General features: G+C 43.8%; 1 protein-coding gene across 3 annotated transcripts in view; it reads right to left on the bottom strand.

Annotated features, from left to right (window-relative positions):
* The window catches only part of LOC101583072 (gamma-aminobutyric acid receptor subunit rho-2), a 50528-nt gene that overhangs the window by 5258 nt on the left and 26926 nt on the right, over positions 1-18344 (bottom strand). For all 3 annotated transcript variants that reach the window (XM_004628209.2, XM_023711942.1, XM_023711940.1), the window contains exons 3-7: positions 7494-7561; positions 4338-4561; positions 3471-3553; positions 2872-3012; positions 850-1002 (exon numbers count right to left, since the gene is read on the bottom strand). In XM_004628209.2, coding sequence (XP_004628266.2) covers positions 850-1002; positions 2872-3012; positions 3471-3553; positions 4338-4561; positions 7494-7561 — 669 coding nt within the window. The remainder of the gene's footprint in view (positions 1-849; positions 1003-2871; positions 3013-3470; positions 3554-4337; positions 4562-7493; positions 7562-18344) is intronic.

Raw genomic sequence — 18344 nt, 5'->3', positions numbered from 1 at the left:
ACACACACACACACACACACACAAAAAATTCCTTAAAATAAATAATACTAAGTTGAAAAAAAAATAAGATACTGTTTTTTCAAGCCAAAAATAAGGGCCAGGGAAATGGCAAGTACAAGGTCCTGAGTTCAATCCCCAGTACCAAATAAATAAATAAATATTTATAAGGGCTGGGAATGTAGCTCAGTGTGAAGGACCTGGGGTCAATAACCTGCACAACAAAACAAAGCCAAAGGATACCTCTAAAAGAATTTTACCTAACCCAAGGAATAAGCATATTCTCTCTCATCTAAGCTGCGTTTATTTAAGCCCTGGAGATATAAATTCCTGGAAGCCTTCAATATTGCTTCTTCATTGTGTCTTGCTGTTAAAATCCTCCATTTCTCAGAGCTCTACTGGATGTCAAACTGGATTCATAAATTATAAACTCTCAATCTGTAATTCAAGTTCTGGGAAAGGCTAACGCTAAGCTCTCGCGAATACAGCCCATCCTTTCCCCCAAAACCATGTAGTGTGGGCCCTGTCTCCAGACCTTCAGTCTGTCTACCCAGGCCAACAATAATAAATTTCTGGCATTCACAGAATCATGTTATTTATTGAAGTACTGAACTCTAATACTGCCAGTTGCAGATGTCTATGCCCCAAATCGGCTATGTCTTTATGAACTCAGTCCAGGTTGGTGGGGTTTTAGCTCCCCATTATGATGCACGCAAGAAGCAAGGGGAAAACTTGCTCCTTCTGACTCCACCTACAGTCTGTTAAGATCTCTGAAGGCTCTTGTTAGTCTTCCTTTATCTAGTGATCATTTGAAGAAAGAACGACTCTACCACACCTTAGCAAATACTTTACCCAGTGAGACTCTGGCTGGCACAGCTCGGTGGTCAATCCAGAAGGACACCCAGGACAGCATGACCATCAGGGTGGCAGGGAAATAGGTTTGGAGCAAGAAGAAGAAGATGTGGCGGTGCAACGTGAAGGTGATGTACAGACGGTTGTACCAGCCTGGGGACACAGGAAGAAGCCAGTGAGGTTCTATCAGGGTAAAAATGAACTCCTCCTTAGGAGCTGTTCTGCCTGATACTGTTTTCATCAACAGCAAAAAGTTAAACCTAGTGATCAGTTGGCTTAAAACAATATCTTTCTTTTCTTCTTCTTCTTTATTTTTAATGTATTTGGTACAGGGTCTCACTGTGCAGCTTGGACTCATAGTAATCTGTTTTCAGACTCCCCAGTGTTGGGATTATAGGCATGCACCATACAATATCTTTCTTTTCCAAAGTCTAAGGTCTCTTCCCCATTAATAAGTATCTTGTCAATATCTACTACAGGGGCCAGGGAGATAGCTCAGTAGAATATGCACTTGCCTGGCAAGCACAAGGGCCTGAGTTCAATCCCCGGTTCTGCCAAAAGAAAAAAAAAATCTAGTACACAAATTGTCTTATGTTATATTATCTAACATGTACTCACAGTAGTTTGGGGAAAGGTAAAATAAAACAGAGGCACAGATTTAGTTGTTGGTTTGATATTTGTTACTTGCAAACCACAACCATATTTCCTGAGTGAAAAATGGCTGCTCAGGGGCATAGCTGGAGTTGGTCTTGTTGTTGTCACTGTCCTTGTAATTGTGAGACAGTCTCTCATTCCATCTCTGTGTCTATCTCTGTAAGTAACAGGCCAGTCACACTGTCTTAAGGTCTGTCATTAGCTCTACTCCTGACACCTCATCTTTTTCTAAGCTGTGTATAAGTCCTAACTCCCAGCACCTGTGAATGTAACCTCATTTGGAAATGAGGTCTTTGTAGGAGTGAGGAGGGTAAAATGAGGTCAGACTGGATTAGGATGAGCTCTAATCCAGTCACTGGGGACCATGCAGGAGAGAGAGTTTTGGGCCTGGACACACAGTGAGGAGAACAGCATGTGAGGGCACACATGTGTGTCCCAGCTCCAGGCTGGTGGTGGGGAGGCCACGCGGTGCCAGGGTCAGAGGCTCAAGTGAAGCAGCTGCAAGCCAGGGAATACCAAGAACTGCTGGCAGCCCCTGGAAACTGGACGCAGGGAGGGAGGGTTCTTCCCTAGAGGATTCCTCAAAGGAAGCATGGCCCTCAGATCTCTAGCCACAAAAATTATGAGACAAAACCGGGTGTGGTGTCGCAGGTCTATAATCCCAGCACTGAGGAGGTGGAGGCAGGAGGATCACCACAAGCGTGGGCTGCATAGCAAGACCCTGTACCAAATACATAAGTTAAAAATTATAAGAGACAAATTCTGCTATTTTCATTATCTGATTTGTGGTACTGTGCTACAATAGTCAGAAGAAACGAATCTTAAGAGTTAAAGGTGAGATTAGAGAAAGCTGACAAATGGGTCTTCTCAAAACTTCAGATGTAGCCCAAGACCCAGCAAGAGATTAAAGCAAGCATGAGAATAATGTACCTGTTGGGGCCTGAGGTGTAAGTCTAGACATGTATGTCTATACATTCACTTTCCAGAACCAACCAAAGCCAAAATGACCTATGGTATCAAAATAGTTAATAAATATATTGCCGTGAAAACCATCCATCCATATTGGTAAGCAATATTGGTAAGGTTGTAGAATAATGTCTAAAACATGACTCTCACTCTTTGGACAACTATATAGTTAAAGCTAGAAACCCGAAGAGTGTTATCTCTGGCAATGGAACCTCAGAGAACAATGCTATTTTTTTTTTTTTACCCTCTTCTCCTTGCTTTTAAACACTATATTTTGGAACTGTGCTTTGTTTTAACTTTCAGACTTTATTTTCATTAGGGATAGAAGAGGTTACAGCTGAAGAAGAATTGTAATGTGTTTTTTTCCCACATTTGAATCAAACGGTGGCAAAAGTTAGCTACCAGTGCTGCTGTAGAAGGCCAGTCTGGAAGTCGTGTGAAATTTCTGAATCAAAAACTGAGACAAGGAGATCTTCTCATCTGTTTTCAGGGACTCGTCCCCATTCTTCCAGTACAGCATCAGATCTTCATCCGTATATGCATCTTTAGGGAGAGGAAAACAAGTTACTTGGACTCCTTTGCTTCTCCTTTTTTAAAATAATGTATTTAGGACAGGGTCTACAGGGTCTCACTACACAGATCGGACTCATAGTGATCCTCCTGTTTTCAGCCTTCCAAGCACTGGGATTACAGGTGCGCACCACCACGCCCAGTTTCAATTGCTGTCTCAGTGCACCCTGCAGGTGGGGCTGGCAAGGCACACTAGGGATCGAACCTCAGTCCCTGTGTCTGTGTAAGCAGCACTTTAGTCTGCTGAGCTATCTGGCCGGCCCTCTGGACTCCTTTGCTACTGATGCAGTGTAAAGCAGTAGAGAAATCCTACAGCAGCTGAGGGAGAAACAGGTCCTAAAGCCGGCAGGCAGTACTCAGCCTCAAGGCTGCACAGTTGGAAGGAAGATGAGGGGACATAAGGCGAAGGAATTAAAACCGCTAATGCTTACAGCTCTCCAGCTCCAGTGAGCAGGTCTGGGAGTCCAGGGGAAAGTGGCTGAAGTCCATGTTGCACATGGCCGTGACAGTAATCCTGCATGACACAAATGCAAATGTTGACTCAAGCTCCCGCCCAGAGTTAGGAAGACGCAGAATAGGGCCAAGAGTGGCTGCCTTCTTGCACCTGCTTCTGAAGTTTGGAAATACAGGCGCAGACCTTTGACTTAGTTTTGTCTTCTGTGGAAGGCATTACTGCTGCTGTGCTCGATTCCTTCACTGGGATTCTGCTCCCCTCTCTGGCTACTAGAGGGACTGGGATGTTAACGATCCCCCAGGACCCTTCATGGGTAACGGCCATCAGCCAGCAGGGCTGCCTTCCCTCAGAGATGCCCAGGAAGCTTGTGCTCCATGCCCCATGTCACCACAGGCCAGCAAGCGACTGGTATCAGCATTTAACTCAGGTGACCTCTAAAAGAAGGCCAGGAAGATATAGAATAAACATCATGATTTCAATCACTCTAGTTAGTCCAAAAACCAACCTTCAATACACTCAGTCTACATAACTACTATTATTTATCTTTTTCATCTTTATTACCAATAAACTAGAATTGTAGACTCCCATAGAAGGTATTTGTGTCCAGAACTCACTCTGGCCGAAGCAGCCTTCTCATCTAAGCTAAAGAACTGCACTGAAGTGGAGGTCATCACCTACTGGGGTGGCTATTTCATCCTCAGACAATTCTGACTGACATCAGAAAGCTTGTGCCATCCTGCAGACATCCTGTCACCACAGTGACAGACTCTTCAGGGACAAAGGGACTGACCATGGTACTTGCACTGTCCTGTGGTGACTGAAATGTCCCGAGGTGAGCAGTTACCTCATGCTGTACAGCACGTGGCCGTCTGGGAACACCCTCAGCATGATGTTGTCAGTGGTGGTGTCATGGATGAACGACCTTTTGGAGTGAACAAAGAAGACATCAGGGACCCAGATCTTCTTCACCAGGCGGCCATCGAAGGTCATACTCTTGTTGCTGGTGCTGGGGAAGGCCAGCCTCTCATCCTTCCAGTAGTGTCTCAGATACAGGGTCATGGTGAAGTCCTGAGGAGCCACAGGCAAGACCAGACAGAAGTGACTTAGAAAGCTTCCTTCACCACAGTTCCCTCGTGCTTCGCTGCAGTAGACACCTCAGGCTCAGCTCCAGACAGGAGCGACAGGTCCACATCCCTGGCACAGTGGCCAGTGTGATGGCACTGCAGTAGACTGAACTGCCCGTTCCCTAAGCTTTGCAAATGAAACTATCACTGCAGCCAGTGTGGAGGCATGTACAGATGATCGCAGCCAGAGACTGAGGCAGCAGGATCCCAAGGTCAAGGCCAGCCTGGGTAACTTAGCAAGATTGTGTCTCAAAATAGAATAATTAAGAAACAAATTTTTAGCTGAGGATGTAGCTGAATGTTACAATTTGTCTAGCATGCACAGGTCCTGGGTTCAATCCTCAGCACCACAAAAACAAAAACACCCCAAACCTGTGTGTGATGCTGTCAGTGTCCAGCAGGGCAGGACTTCCCCAAAGCCTTGTTCTCTCTGACTATACCCCAAACACAAGGCTCCCTGGTTGCCCAGTTAAGCATTCATTTTCAGCTTAATGGTCAGTTATGGAATCCCAGCAGTCAAATGTCCCTCTAAGGAAGATTTCCACCACTAGACCTATAAGGCCCTTAAAGGCAGAATTGTATTCTGCTCACTGCTGACTTCCTAATCACCATTATGTTCGATCCTAGCAAGGGACAAATGAGGTGAATATCTGCTAGATAGAAAAGTGGTGAGAGGAATAGATGAGCAACCACACACCTACTCTAACTTCAGCCTAGAAACTTGTTCTGTTTCAGCCTATCCTCTGACTGCATGATCGATGCCTTCTCGAACATAAAGAGTTTGATCTTTATGCCATAGCTGGGGGTAAGACACAAAATACAAACATCAGGCTGCCCAGAAGACCCACTCTGGGAGCCAAAGGAGGGAACCTGATATGACAATCCGAGAGAAAGCCCAGGAGGGAAGGAAGGACCCGAAACCCCGCCTATTTCAAACTCTGTCCCAGAGTTTGGGGTGTTTTTGTTTTTGTGGTACTGAGGATTGATCTTGGCCACCAGTGCCTTGGCGCTGGCCACAATCTCTGTTTCCACTCACAAAGAGGACACCGATGTGTGAGCAAGAAGACAGCAGTCTGTACCTGTCTGGGATCATGAAGCTTAGGACATGGCATCCTCAGGGACACTAGAATCCCCCCAGGAAAGTGCCACACTGCAGATGTCAAAGCAGCTGGGCACAGTCAGCCCAAATGGTACCTACCTCTCACCTCTGTGTTGGCCTCGGGTGAGTGGGCAGTGATTGGATCAGGAGGGCACTAAATGCCTCGGTGGACTCATCTGCTCTTGGGTTCGTAACTGAATGGGCTGTTGGACAAGGTCCCTGGGGGCCACCCAGAAGGATGTGTGTCCCAGAAGGATATGTGTCCCAGAAAGGGTGTTCTGGGCTCCAGTTCCTTCCTTTTCTCTCTGCTTCCTGGGTGTCATTCAGTAAGCATCTTTCCCTCCTCCAGGCCCCTCTGCCATCCTGCCTTGGATTCAGCAGACCATAGACAGAATCCGTGACCTAAAAGAAACTTCTCCTCCTTTAAGCCAAGATGTCAGCTATTTTGTTTCAGTGATGGAAAAGTAACTACGTCATCCTTTTGTGTGCAGAAGCCCTTTTGCCTTCCCATGAGTTGCTGGTTGCTCTAAGACAGGCAAGACATTCTGGCCACCTCTGTCCGGCATCCTGAGCCACACTAGAAGGGTCTTCACATCTTGAGCGGGCAGCTGGGCTTACGCTTAGAGCAGTCAGGCTGTTGCCTATTTACGGAGCTGGTCGTGCACACTCTAGCATATTGGAGGTGTCGCACTCAGGACTTTCACACTCAGACCCCACCTTACCCCTCCCTCGCCCTGAGGGTGCACGACCTCAGTATCACATCAGCTATACTGTGCTGGGTCTATGGAGACCCCAGAAGCGCCCTCCCTTCAAGGGCACACGACAGCACGCACACAGGAAGAAGGGGAGTCCCCCTCTTCTCTTTGTTCCACACATGTTTTGAAGGCCCCCAGTGGTCCCATACTAGGCTAGGCTTGAAGATAGAAGAAGAAATAGCTTCTTGCATTGATGGAAATCTTACTCAAGTGTAGAAAGTGGCCACTGTCCAAGAAAGCCCCAAATAGACACGCCGTGTTTCACAATTATAAATGTTGATGACACTGTGGGCTAGGAAGGAAAAGCAGAAGCCACTTAGATCAGGTGGTCAAGGAGACCCCCTCTACAGAAGACTGACCTCTGCTGAAACCTAAGGGATAAACAAGAAGACCGGGGGGGAAGCATGTGTGAGATCCCTGAGATACAAGAAAGAAGTCTGCCAACTGAAAGAGGGTACAGAACAAAGGAGAAAGAAGTGGGAGAGGGCTGCTCTCCTCTAAGGCGAGGCTCTGTGGGACAGCGGGACAGGAGGCGGATTGGGCACCAGTGGAGCAGGATAGAGACTGGGGGCAGTGCTCCACCACGGAATAGAACATGGAGGAGCTTCAGGATTTCCACCAAAATGTCCATCTCTCGGGTGCTTCCAAGTGTGCTCCATGACCCACTTGTTTTGAACACACACTTGCGGGTGTGTGTTCAAAACATACAATCCAGGTCTCATTTCCAGAGATTGTGAAAGTGAAGAGCATGGGGCCTGGAGAACCTGTAGTGTAACCAGCTCTTCAAAGCTATTTTTGCCCATGAAGCTTGAGAGCCCTGTCCTAGACTTTATGATACCTAAGCCAGCTTCCCCTGTCCTAGAATTATGGTACCTGAGCCAACTCCCAAATCCCTGTTTTACCACCTGCAGCTCCGACTATATGCTCCAAGGCACAGCCTGCCCACCAAGGCCAGCAGGCCACTGACTCCTACAGCATCTCAGCGCAGGGTCCTCCCTGGGGCTGCCAGCCCGGGGTCATACCATATCCACCTCGGAGATGCTGTCCAGACTCTCGACCTGCACGTCCATACCCACCGGGATGGCAGGGCCTGCAGAAGAGCAGAGACAGCTGGTTAAGGCCAAGTCCTCTCTCCCTGAGCTAACAGACCACCCACCCCCTTGACTGCAGCAGGGGTGACAACGTGGTTCACAGTGCTGTGCGGAGATCCTGGTCATTCATTCTCTGTCCTAGCCACTTTCTTCCATACTGCTGAGACACAGTACCTGACTCTCACAACTTAAGGGAGAGGTTTGCTGTGGTTCAGTTTTTCTTAGAGGTTTCAGTCCTAGGCAGGAAGATGCAGCAATGAGATCTGGAAGCAGAGGGGGAAGGGAGGATGTGGGGAGAACACAGTGCTCCCATAGCCACCGCCTTCTGCAAACCTCATCCCTGAGCCCAACAGGCAGCGCTCTGAAACATCCAAAAGCACAAGATGAAGCCCACCAGCCCCTGACCCGAGGTTGGTTCACCTGCCAGTCGGGGGCTGCATGCCCTTGAACGCCAGCGTTCTGTCTACAGAGAACCCAGCGTGGAGCAGGACGCCCACCTCTAGAAGCTTCCTTCTAGTGGGAAAAAAGGTCTCTGAAAAGTTAGGTCTCAGTGAAAGACAATACTGTGCAAGACTTGAAAATCTGCCAGGACATGGGACACAGCAACTAGCATTCAATTTCATCTGGCCCCTAGCAAGGTTTCAAAAACTGGGGGGAAAAAACAATCAAAATAAGATTTCTAAAACTGGGCTCCCCCATGATGTCCTGACCTTGTCCTGAACTGCATGATGGTTACTTTGGCAAGTTCACCTTGTGACAATTTAATGAGCTGTACATTAAAAGCTGTGTGCCTTTCCTTATGTATATTATACTTTAGTAGAATGGTCTTATATATTTTTAAAATTTAATTAATTTAATTTTGAAGAGTAAAAACAGAGGCAAAAACAAATAGAAAAAAAAAGACAGAAACAGGGTAACATACAACAATACATACGTTACAGATTTTCAAAACAGGAATAGTGGGGCTGGTGAGATGGCTCAGTGGTCTAAAGCACCTACTTGGAACAGGCTTAGCAAAGCACAGGGACTGCGGTTCGATCCCCCAGCACCACATGCCAGCCAGCGCCGCCCCCTGGTGGGCTGAGCTGGCCACACACACACACACACACACACACAAATAAATAAAAATTAAAAAAAAAAAAACAGGAATAGCTAACTAACAATGGTTGTAATATTATCTAGGTCTTATATTTTAATATAAAAACTTAGTTTTTTATGTACTTAGGACAGGGTCTACAGGGTCTCACTACGTTGGTGGGACTTGTAGTGATTCTCCTGTTTTCAGCCTCCCAAGTGCTCGGATTACAGGCGGGCGCCACCACACTTGTCCCGGGTGCAGGGCCCACCACCCCAGCCTCTGCATCTGCCTAAGCAGACGCTTTAACCCACTGAGCTATCTGGCCAGCCCTTGAGGGCCAGAGGTCTTGACAAGGTGTAAGAAGGGACCTAGAAGGCTAGATGTGTATTTCCAGCCCAAAATGTGGAGTGAGTGTCCTTTTAGAGGCAGCCCAGCACACTGGATGCTCTCACTGACTCTCCCTATATCTTCCTCAGAGACTTGCTAACCCTTAAAAGCTCATCATTCAAGATGGCGTGTGTAGGCTGAGCCGATAGAATAGAAACATTTGATTAGCATGAGACTGAGAGAATGCTGTGTTCAAACATGCAAGTAAATGAGTACAGTTGCTTTCTTTTTCCCTGGCTTTCCACAGTGGAAATTGACCTTTCTGGCTTACTGTGGTCCTCGAATGACGGCATAGATCAGGGTCCATGAGAAATCCCTGCTCTGACAGCATTTTCTGTTCTTGTGACAGGCTCCTGAGTGCTGTGAGGGTGGCAGAAGTAGACTGGGCAGTGGGGGATGAGCCCCCTTCTCAGGGCCAGGGCCTTGTGATGAGGGAAGTTCTGCAGAAAACCCAGCCTGGTGTCTCCCAGTGCCCTAGACCACCACATGGTGGCACAGGTAGGAAACAGGCTGATTAACTACCTTATTGTAGGGGACCCTTCTTTAATCTGAGATATTAAAATGGCCCAACATCAGGGCTTGGAAATCCAGGGCAGCACTTCCTCTAGTGGAAAGTGTTCTGTACACCATCTACCCAACTCCCCAGTACCCCCTCATTCCTTTTCTCTGAAGTGCCAAGTGACCTGCTACATGGCTCCAAGAACCAAAGGAAAGGAACAATGCCCTCTTTGGGCAAATGTCTAGTGGCCTGGTTTGCAGATAATAACCCCAGTGTCTAACCAGTTTGGCTGAGAGCATTTTCCAGATGAAATACATCAGCGTGCGTGGTGTCTGTTACTGTGCCGCTCTGTCCTCAGTGCCTGGCCTGCTCTCCACAGCTCCAGCCGTTTCGAGGAGAAATTTGACAGAACTTTTGGAAGCCTGTGCTCTCAAGACATTGCCTCCATAGCATGCAGGTCAAGGCCTCAGGTGCCCCAGCTCCTGGCAGCAAGTACTCTGGTAGCATGTGTATTCGGGGGCTACAGGATTGCTTTTGGGGACACTCAGCCTTCAGCTCTAACAGAGTCAACAGCCCTGCTTGCTGTTTTATGAGCTCGCCTCAGCCCCTCCTTACTGCTGCTCAGCTGACCTCTCTATCTTGTGGTACTTCCCAGGGTGGTTTTGAGTAAAATTCCAAACCTAAGAATAATAGTCTTTCTCTCCTTCCATTGACAGCTTTCTGTTTTGAGTGGAGCTGAATCCTATCAGAGGATAGGATGAGAAGAAAAATACTAGTCTGAGGACTGGGGCTACCTCATTATGGAGCCCTGGGGGCACAATGTGGCCGCGCGTGCGTGTGTGTGTGTGTGTGTGTGTGTGTGTGTGTGACAGAGAGAGAGAGAGAGAGAGAGAGAGAGAGAGAGAGAGAGAGAGAGTCAGACAGAGACAGAGAGAGAGGTTATATTTATTGTGGGGGCTAAGAAAACCAAAATAACTTTGTACTGCATTATCCAGGAGAACAGCAAAAGTAGCTGATTAACATACAAATATGACAATTTCATGTCATTGTCACTTCTACAGGACCACCAAGAAATAGTGAGACAGAAAGTACTTCACCAAGAAATAGTAAGAGAAAGCCAGATGTGGTGGCACACGCCTGTAATCCCTGTACTCGGGAGACTGAGGCAGGAGTTTCACTGTGAGTTTAGACCCAGGAGTTTCACTGTGAGTTTAGACCAGCCTGGGCTACAAAGTGAGTTCAAGGAAAGTCTAAACTGCAGTGAGACCCTGCCTCAAAAAGGACAAAAAAAAAAAAGGAAAGAAAGAAAAAAAAAAAGAAATAGTAAGAGGATGTACTTTCCAAGTTGAAATGGAAATAACCAGAAATGATTCAAAAGAAAGCAGAGAGGGACTGGGGAGATGGCTCAGTGGAATAAGTGCTTCCCTGGCAAATGCAAGGGCCTGAGTTCAATTCCCAGTTCTGCCAAAAAAAAATTTTAAAAAAAGATAGCAGAGAGAAAAATATGAATGAAGAGTGGATTAGGCAATAGAAAAGATATAGTAGGATAGTAAATGCCAAAAAGCAATTTCAACTAGAATTTATAGGAGACATGAATTTATTTTTATTTATTTTTTTTATGAGCAGAATATATTTATTGAGAGAAAGAAAGCTCCTGTCCTGAGAGAGGGACAGGAGGGGGGGCCCAAACCGGTAGTTCCCTGGGGAAGCTGTCTCTTCCAGGGATTTTTATAACGTAAAACCATGTGGGGCTAAGGTGGAGAGAATGGGAACTTACTTAGGTGGGCAGGAGGTAGGACAAAACTATGGTCAACGAGTGAGATTACAAGCACCGTTGCTCAGGTAAAATTGATTAAATCCAGTATCAAATGGGAAAGCGAGTCACGTAGCAAGCGGGCACAAATACGGAACAGGGTCTCTTTCTGTTGGGGGTTGGGCTAGTGACTCATTTGGGCTCTTTCAAATTGATTAATACTATTTAGGATATCAATGCCCATCCCTAGGGAATTATGTAGCTGTGCTTCCTCTTTTTGTTTTGGTCTTGAGAGGTGGCCCATATGGGAGTGTCTGTCTCTTCCCAGTTGCAAAGTCACCTTGTCTTCCATCTTGTCTCCTTGAGGGCCTGGCCCTGTCTGACTGCCTATAATATTTCTGTCTTTCTGTCTAACTCAGCTGCCTGCAACTTTCCCCCCTCTGAAGAAATAACCCAAACTGTCGTGAGGGAACTATGGGCAATGACTGCTCTGGCTTCTTCAAGCTGAAATGGGTCATAGTTGTTGACCAGTAGTCAGATGTATTCTTCAGAGGTTCTATCTAAAGGCCCTCAATAAACACCAGGCGTTTTTGTTACAGCTTTGAATCTGAAGACAAAGTCAAAGAAACTATTAAACATACATTGGCCAAATAAAAACACTAGTCAGAATATTTTGTAGGTCCATTAGCAGATATCTCTTAAATGTGAGATTTAATCCTTTTATCTTCCATGGCCATTGGGTACTGTCTCAAACAAACTGGCCTTTCCTATTATTACTGGGGAACATGAACCGGGCATAGGGAAAACAGTATTTTCCCATTTGCAAGTGGGCCACTGTCTGGGTAACTACTGACAAATTTGTATAAGCAATCTATTGAAAGTTTAACAGGATTTCTCCTTATACTGGCAGTTAACATGGGTTCCCTCAGACTGAGAGGGAAGACACATGACCTTGTCAATCTGAAACTTCCTCTGACTCCATCATAAAAACTTTCTTTCTCCTTCTCTAGCAGCTGTGGACATTTACCTTCTTTCCTGTAGGCTGCTAGTATCCCCGTTCTTATTTTCCATCTATAATTCCTTTCTGTATCCTTTTTACTATGCAACACCTCAACTCAGACAAATTTATTCCTGCAATCCCTTCTTACTTCTATAGCTTGTGTCAGATATCTGGAGCCCACTGAGTAACATATAACCTTTTGGTTTTAGATTTTTACCTGCATGATTACCTGGGTTTTGGTATCTTCTCGAAATAACAAATTATATGACAGATTAGAACATATATAATCAAAGCATGAACATTTGAGCTAACAGGTACATTTATAAACTTTTTTGAGATCTAGCAATCATAACTCATTAGCTTTTAGACCCCTTTATTCACAGAGTCTGACAGTATACTATAAGTCCCTCTAGCTTTAGTTAAAAGAGGTCACACATGTATTAACTATCAACACAAAATACCAGAGTTATATTAAAAATCAACCAGGCTTACATACTCCTCATGAAGTACAAAGCATTTAGTCACATTAAACTAATGTTCCATTCAGTGTTTTGGATATGGCCCCCATGGTAAGCAAGGGGCACTGCCAAGGGATTTTTCCTTTCAACACTGTGGCTCTGAGTTTTACATCACAAATACAATGCCTGGCTCTATCTATAGGCCCAAAGCTATTGGACACTGCATAAGCCAGTTTCTTTAGAACATTTTTATGCTGACAGGTTATCTGTCCTTGGGAACTTGTTTTAACTAGTGAAATACTTTAAGTCTTACACATGAATAACAATATATTACATTTGTAAAACATCAGTCTCAGCATCATCATTTAGTAAACAACTTGAATATATTGCATTACCTCAGTTACAGCTTAAGCAATATATCAAATGAGCTGTCTGGCGCAAAAGCTATCTTTTGTAGCTCTTAATCTGTCTCTCTATTGAATTAACATCTCACAAAGTATGCTTTACCAGTCCCTCTATTAAACATTTTAAGAAATCAGAGGGGTGTTCATCTTTTTCCTGATAAATAGCTAACATTTAATAACTGAAGGCTTGATTCTAGTTCTTAGACCTTGAAGAATACACACTTGAAAGAAATGTCTTTTCTATTCTTCTGCCTGGCTATTAGCAGCAGGGCTCTGACTGGTTGGGCTCCAGTGGGAACAGGTAATTCCACTGGTTGTCCATCTTTTGAGTCCTTATAACAATATAATATTCCTCTTCAAATGTAATAGCAGCTTATAAGACTACCTGCTTTCCATAGAAGTCAAAGCTTGGTTTAAGATTAACATTATATCTTTTCAATCTAGTTCATAAGTCTGAATAAATCCTCTAAAAGACATCAATGTACTTATCAGGGTCGTTTGAGGCACATAAACTCTGGAAATTCTAAATTTCTTATTTACTTCTTTAAAAGGTATTGTCCTTGAGGAGCTTGCATACAACTAAACAAGATTTAACCTTGAAGCTCACAGGTGAAACATAATTTATCATCTAGCAATCATATTTTACATGTTGGTAAAGACAATATAGCTGGCAAAAATCTTACTCTTAGTTAACACATAGAGCACAGATGTAAACTTCCCCTGATAACCACTATTGTAAACTGTCTCAGCCTTATTTCTGAAATAGTGACCCATTAACGTGTTCTACTGAAAAGCTCAGGTAGAAGTCCTACTTTACTAGTAGAGAGAGAGAGAAAGAGAAAAGTTTGAATCCTCCCTCACACTAAATGTGTTTTATCCCATAAGTGTGCTCCTTTTGGAGATAGCTCCTTCTGGTGTCACCCAGAAGTCGGTTCTCTCCACTGTGTCTCAGGTTTAGCCTCCCGAAGGAGACTTGCTCAGAACACTAAGCCGGGACATGGCTTTTATATGTGTCGTCCTGGAAGGGCATAGTCCTCTTTGTCTCATCTGACCCAGAGACTGGGTATGTGTCCTTTTTCTAAAATGACTTCCCTGTCTTTGGCATTAATGCTCATTTTCTAAGGGCTTCACTTAGTTGAAAGAGTCTACAGTTTTCCTAACTTTACATGCCTCTAAAAAGGAAAGTACAGGGGCTGGTGAGATGGCTCAGTGGTCTAAAGCACCTACTTAGAACAAGCTAAGCTAAACAAAGCACAGGGACCGCGGTTCAATCCCCCAGCACCACATGCCAGCCAGCCCTGCCCCCTGGCGGGCTGAGCAGGCCACACACACACAACAAATAAATAAATAAATAAATATTAAAAAAAGGAAAGTACAAAGAGGTAGGAAAATTAGGAATAAAGTCAAAGCAAGGAAACTGAAACAGAGTAGGCCTGACATTCCCTCTAGCATGTAGAGGGGGATCAGAACCAGTCTATCCCAGTTAACCTGCCCTCCAAGTCTTTAAGAACAGTTGCCGACCTAATGTCATTTAACTGGCAAAAGGAGTCCCGTGTTGCATATACAGGCATGTATATTTTCTAAGTCCGAGCTGGCTAAAAGGTCCCATTTTACAGAAGTTTATATAAAATCCACTAGGAGGCTTCTAACATTACTCTAATGCTATGGTCTAAAATTGAACAAGGAATACTAGTACATTTAGTCAACCAGTTCAAAGACAATGTATACGAATACACAACAGTCATAAAATGGCCCATTAATGAAATATCATGATCTTGTAACATTTCCACAAGATTTACAGACAACATTTTGACCAATATTTTGCCAACAACATAAGAGGCAAAACAGAAGCAATTGTAAGCAATTTTAACAGTACTATGTGAAGCAAAACTGTATGAGGCAAAGCATGAACAATTATGAGCAATAGGCAAAGACATATTAACATTTGAAGCATAAATTTGTTACCTAAGCAAGTCCCAATTCAGAATTTATGAAAGAAAAGCAAACTCATACCTCCGTCCAATGATCTCGGTGAGAAACTCCAAAATGATACAGGGAGAAAAACTGGTCTCGGGTGGGTGACCTCCAAACCATATAGGGAACCTCCAAATGACATCGAGAAAAATGATCTCTGGACCTGACCTGCATGAGTTCATGTTCTCTAAAACCAAAGAATGAATTTTAGGAACAAACGGAGGTTATGAGCAGAATATATTTATTGAGAGAAAGAAAGCTCCTGTCCAAGAGAGGGACAGGAGGGGGGCCCGAGCAGGTAGTTCCCCCAACATGACTTTAATAATCACTATAAATTAATAAGAAAAATGTAACTAGAACCAAGCTAGGTGGCACATGCCTAAATATAATCCCAGCTCCTGGGGAGGTTGAGGCATGAAGAGCTCTTGAGCCCAGAAGCTCAAGATTAGGCTTAGAAAACTACTAAGAGTCTATCTCAGATATAATATATATATATAGTCACACAGAAAATATCTACATATTAGGAAATTAATGAATGTACTGAAAACCTCATGTAATAAGTGTAAACTAAGTGATTTTTAAAAAACATATCAACTCAGTGGCTTAGGTACCTGCCTGGCAAGCACAAGGTCCTGCATTCGAGCCCCAATACCAAAAAGTAAAAAACAAACAAAAAATAAAAATTCATGGAATATAGATTGAATATTTTTCTTATAGAGAAATTTATAATTTTAACTGAAAAATCAGAAAAGCAGAAATGATTAATAAGCGAATCATTCACCTTAAAAGTTAGGAAAAGTACCACAAATTAATATATAGAAGGAAATTATAAAGATAAAAGGGAAAAGTATTGATATAGAAGCAAATATACACCTCAGGGGATCAGTAAAGCCAAGCATCTGCCTGGCAAGCACAAGGTCCTAAGTTCAATTCCCAGGACCAAAAAAAGAAAAGAAACAAATATTTGTTCTTGAAAGGATGAATAAAACTTTGGCAACATTACTTTTTCAAAATAGAAAGAAGGTAAAAATAGCTAATATCAGCGATGAAAAAGATACATTATATATCTGGCGCACATTCAAGAAATAAAAAGAGGTTTTTCTGAACAAATTTTACTAATTTTAAACTTTAGATTACATGGGAAAAATACCATAAATATATAAAATATTAATCCACAGTGATAAAAAGCCAAATAGGAAAACCTGAAAAGTCTTTTTAACTATTTTTAAAAATTTGAATCTGTAATTAAAATCTTTCCTGCAAAGAAAATAACAGGTCCAGGAGGCTTCATGAGCAATCTACCCACCATTTAGGAAGCAGTTACAGCAATCTTGCATACACTTTTCTGGAGAACATAAAAAGAATATTAAGTGAATCAAAAGGGTATCAAATAACATCAGTTTATTTTATGAAGATCGCGTGAATAAGCTAAATTACAAGCCAACCTCACTCTGAAACACAGAATCAAGAACTCTATTTAAAATATTGACAATTACACCAGTCCTTGTAGTGCATGCCTGTGATCTCAGCAGTCTTGGAGGCTGAGGCAAGTAGACCACAAATGTGAGCCCACCTGGGTGACTCAATAAGATCCTGCCTCAAAAATTTAAAAAATAAAATAAAATTCAAAAAGCTCGGATGTTATTCAGCACATAGGTCCTGAGTTAAATCACCTCTACCAAACACTGTTTTTAAGACCCAGTAATAAATTTTAGAAGGTAGCAAGTCAAGTTTATTTATTTATTTATTTATTTTATGTATTTAGTATAAGGTCTACAGGGTCTCAGTACCTAGGTCAGAATCATAGTGATTCTTCTGTTTTCAGCCTTGCAAGCAAGCGCTGGGATTACAGGCACATGTCAGCACACCCCATCTACAAATCAAATTTAAAATCAAGTAAGTTCCAAAGATGCAATATTTGTTTTAACATTGGAAATTCAATTAGTAACTTCCATTTTCAGTAATAGTAAGTGAAGTAACTTACAGTAAAGTTTCTATTGAGAATGTAAAATCTGAACAAAAGTAGACAAAAGAAGCTGTCTTCTTTTTGAGTACGGCAAAGTTAACAGAATCATTTAGGCTCAGAGGGTTGGAGAGAAGCAGGCGCAGTGAGATGGGCTCGGTGTTTGATTCACTTCTCCTGGAGTAGTTGTCTGATCTAGAGGGGAATTTCAGGGGTCAGCAATGCTTCTGAAAATTTCAGGCATCTCGTCGAGGCCATAACCCACCAGACTGGCTGACTCACCCAGGCCCTGAAAAGCACACCTTAGCCATGAGGGTGGACACATCCTTGCAAGGTGTGCAGCTTAGCTTCAGATCCTGTCACTGCGGAGAGTTGATTGGAGCTACTTAGAATGTGGCTGCCGCCCGGTACCTAAGACTAAATATAAATCCTCCCTGGACAACAGTAACATCATCTAGGGCCAGCCAAATAGCTCAGCAGATTAAGGTGCCTGCAAGCAGGTTCAGGGGCCAGAGGTTCCATCCCTGGGCTTGCCTTGCTGGCCCCGCCCCCGGGCACACTGAGGCAGCAATTAAGACTGGGCGTGGTGGCGAGCGCCTGTAATCCCAGCTCTTGGGAGGCTGTAAGCAAGCAGATCACTATGAGTCCGACCTAGTAGTGAGACCCTGAACACCCTGTAGACCCTTCCCTAAATGAAAAAAAAAAAAAAAAACCACAAAAGCACAACCATAAGGAGAAAAATCAATACATATATGCTCAAATTAAGATCATTTAGTGAAATTGGTCTTTGCTGTTAGAAGCTGTAGTGGTTACCCATGGTGAAGGGATAGAAACTAGAAGAAAGAAGCTTTTCTGGAGTTGTGGAAATGTTGTGTTTTTATCTGGGTGCTGTCTACACAAATACGCTCCCTTTTTGTTGATTCACTAGCTGCATGCTTAAATTCTGCTTACTTTTTTTTTTTTTTTTTGGTGGAACTGGGGATTGAACTCAGCCCTTGCGCTTGCCAGGCAAGCACTTATTCTATTGAGCTAACTCCCCAGCTCCAGTTCTGCTTACTTTTCTGTATGTGTGCTATGTTTCAATGGAAAAATTATACTGAAAACAATTCAAAAAAAAAGGTGAGGGGCTGGTGAGAAGGCTCAGTGGTCTAAAGCACCTACTTAGAACAAGCTAAGCTAAGCAAAAGCACAGACCGTGGTTCAATCCCCAGCACCACATGCCAGCCAGCCCCGCCCCCTGGTGGACTGAACTGGTCACACACACAC

This window comes from Octodon degus, unplaced genomic scaffold, assembly GCF_000260255.1.
Source record: "Octodon degus isolate 3935 unplaced genomic scaffold, OctDeg1.0 scaffold00022, whole genome shotgun sequence".
Taxonomy (NCBI): domain Eukaryota; kingdom Metazoa; phylum Chordata; class Mammalia; order Rodentia; family Octodontidae; genus Octodon; species Octodon degus.
The sequence above is the reverse complement of the archived record's forward strand: the minus strand, read 5'-3'. Positions and strand labels throughout refer to the sequence as shown.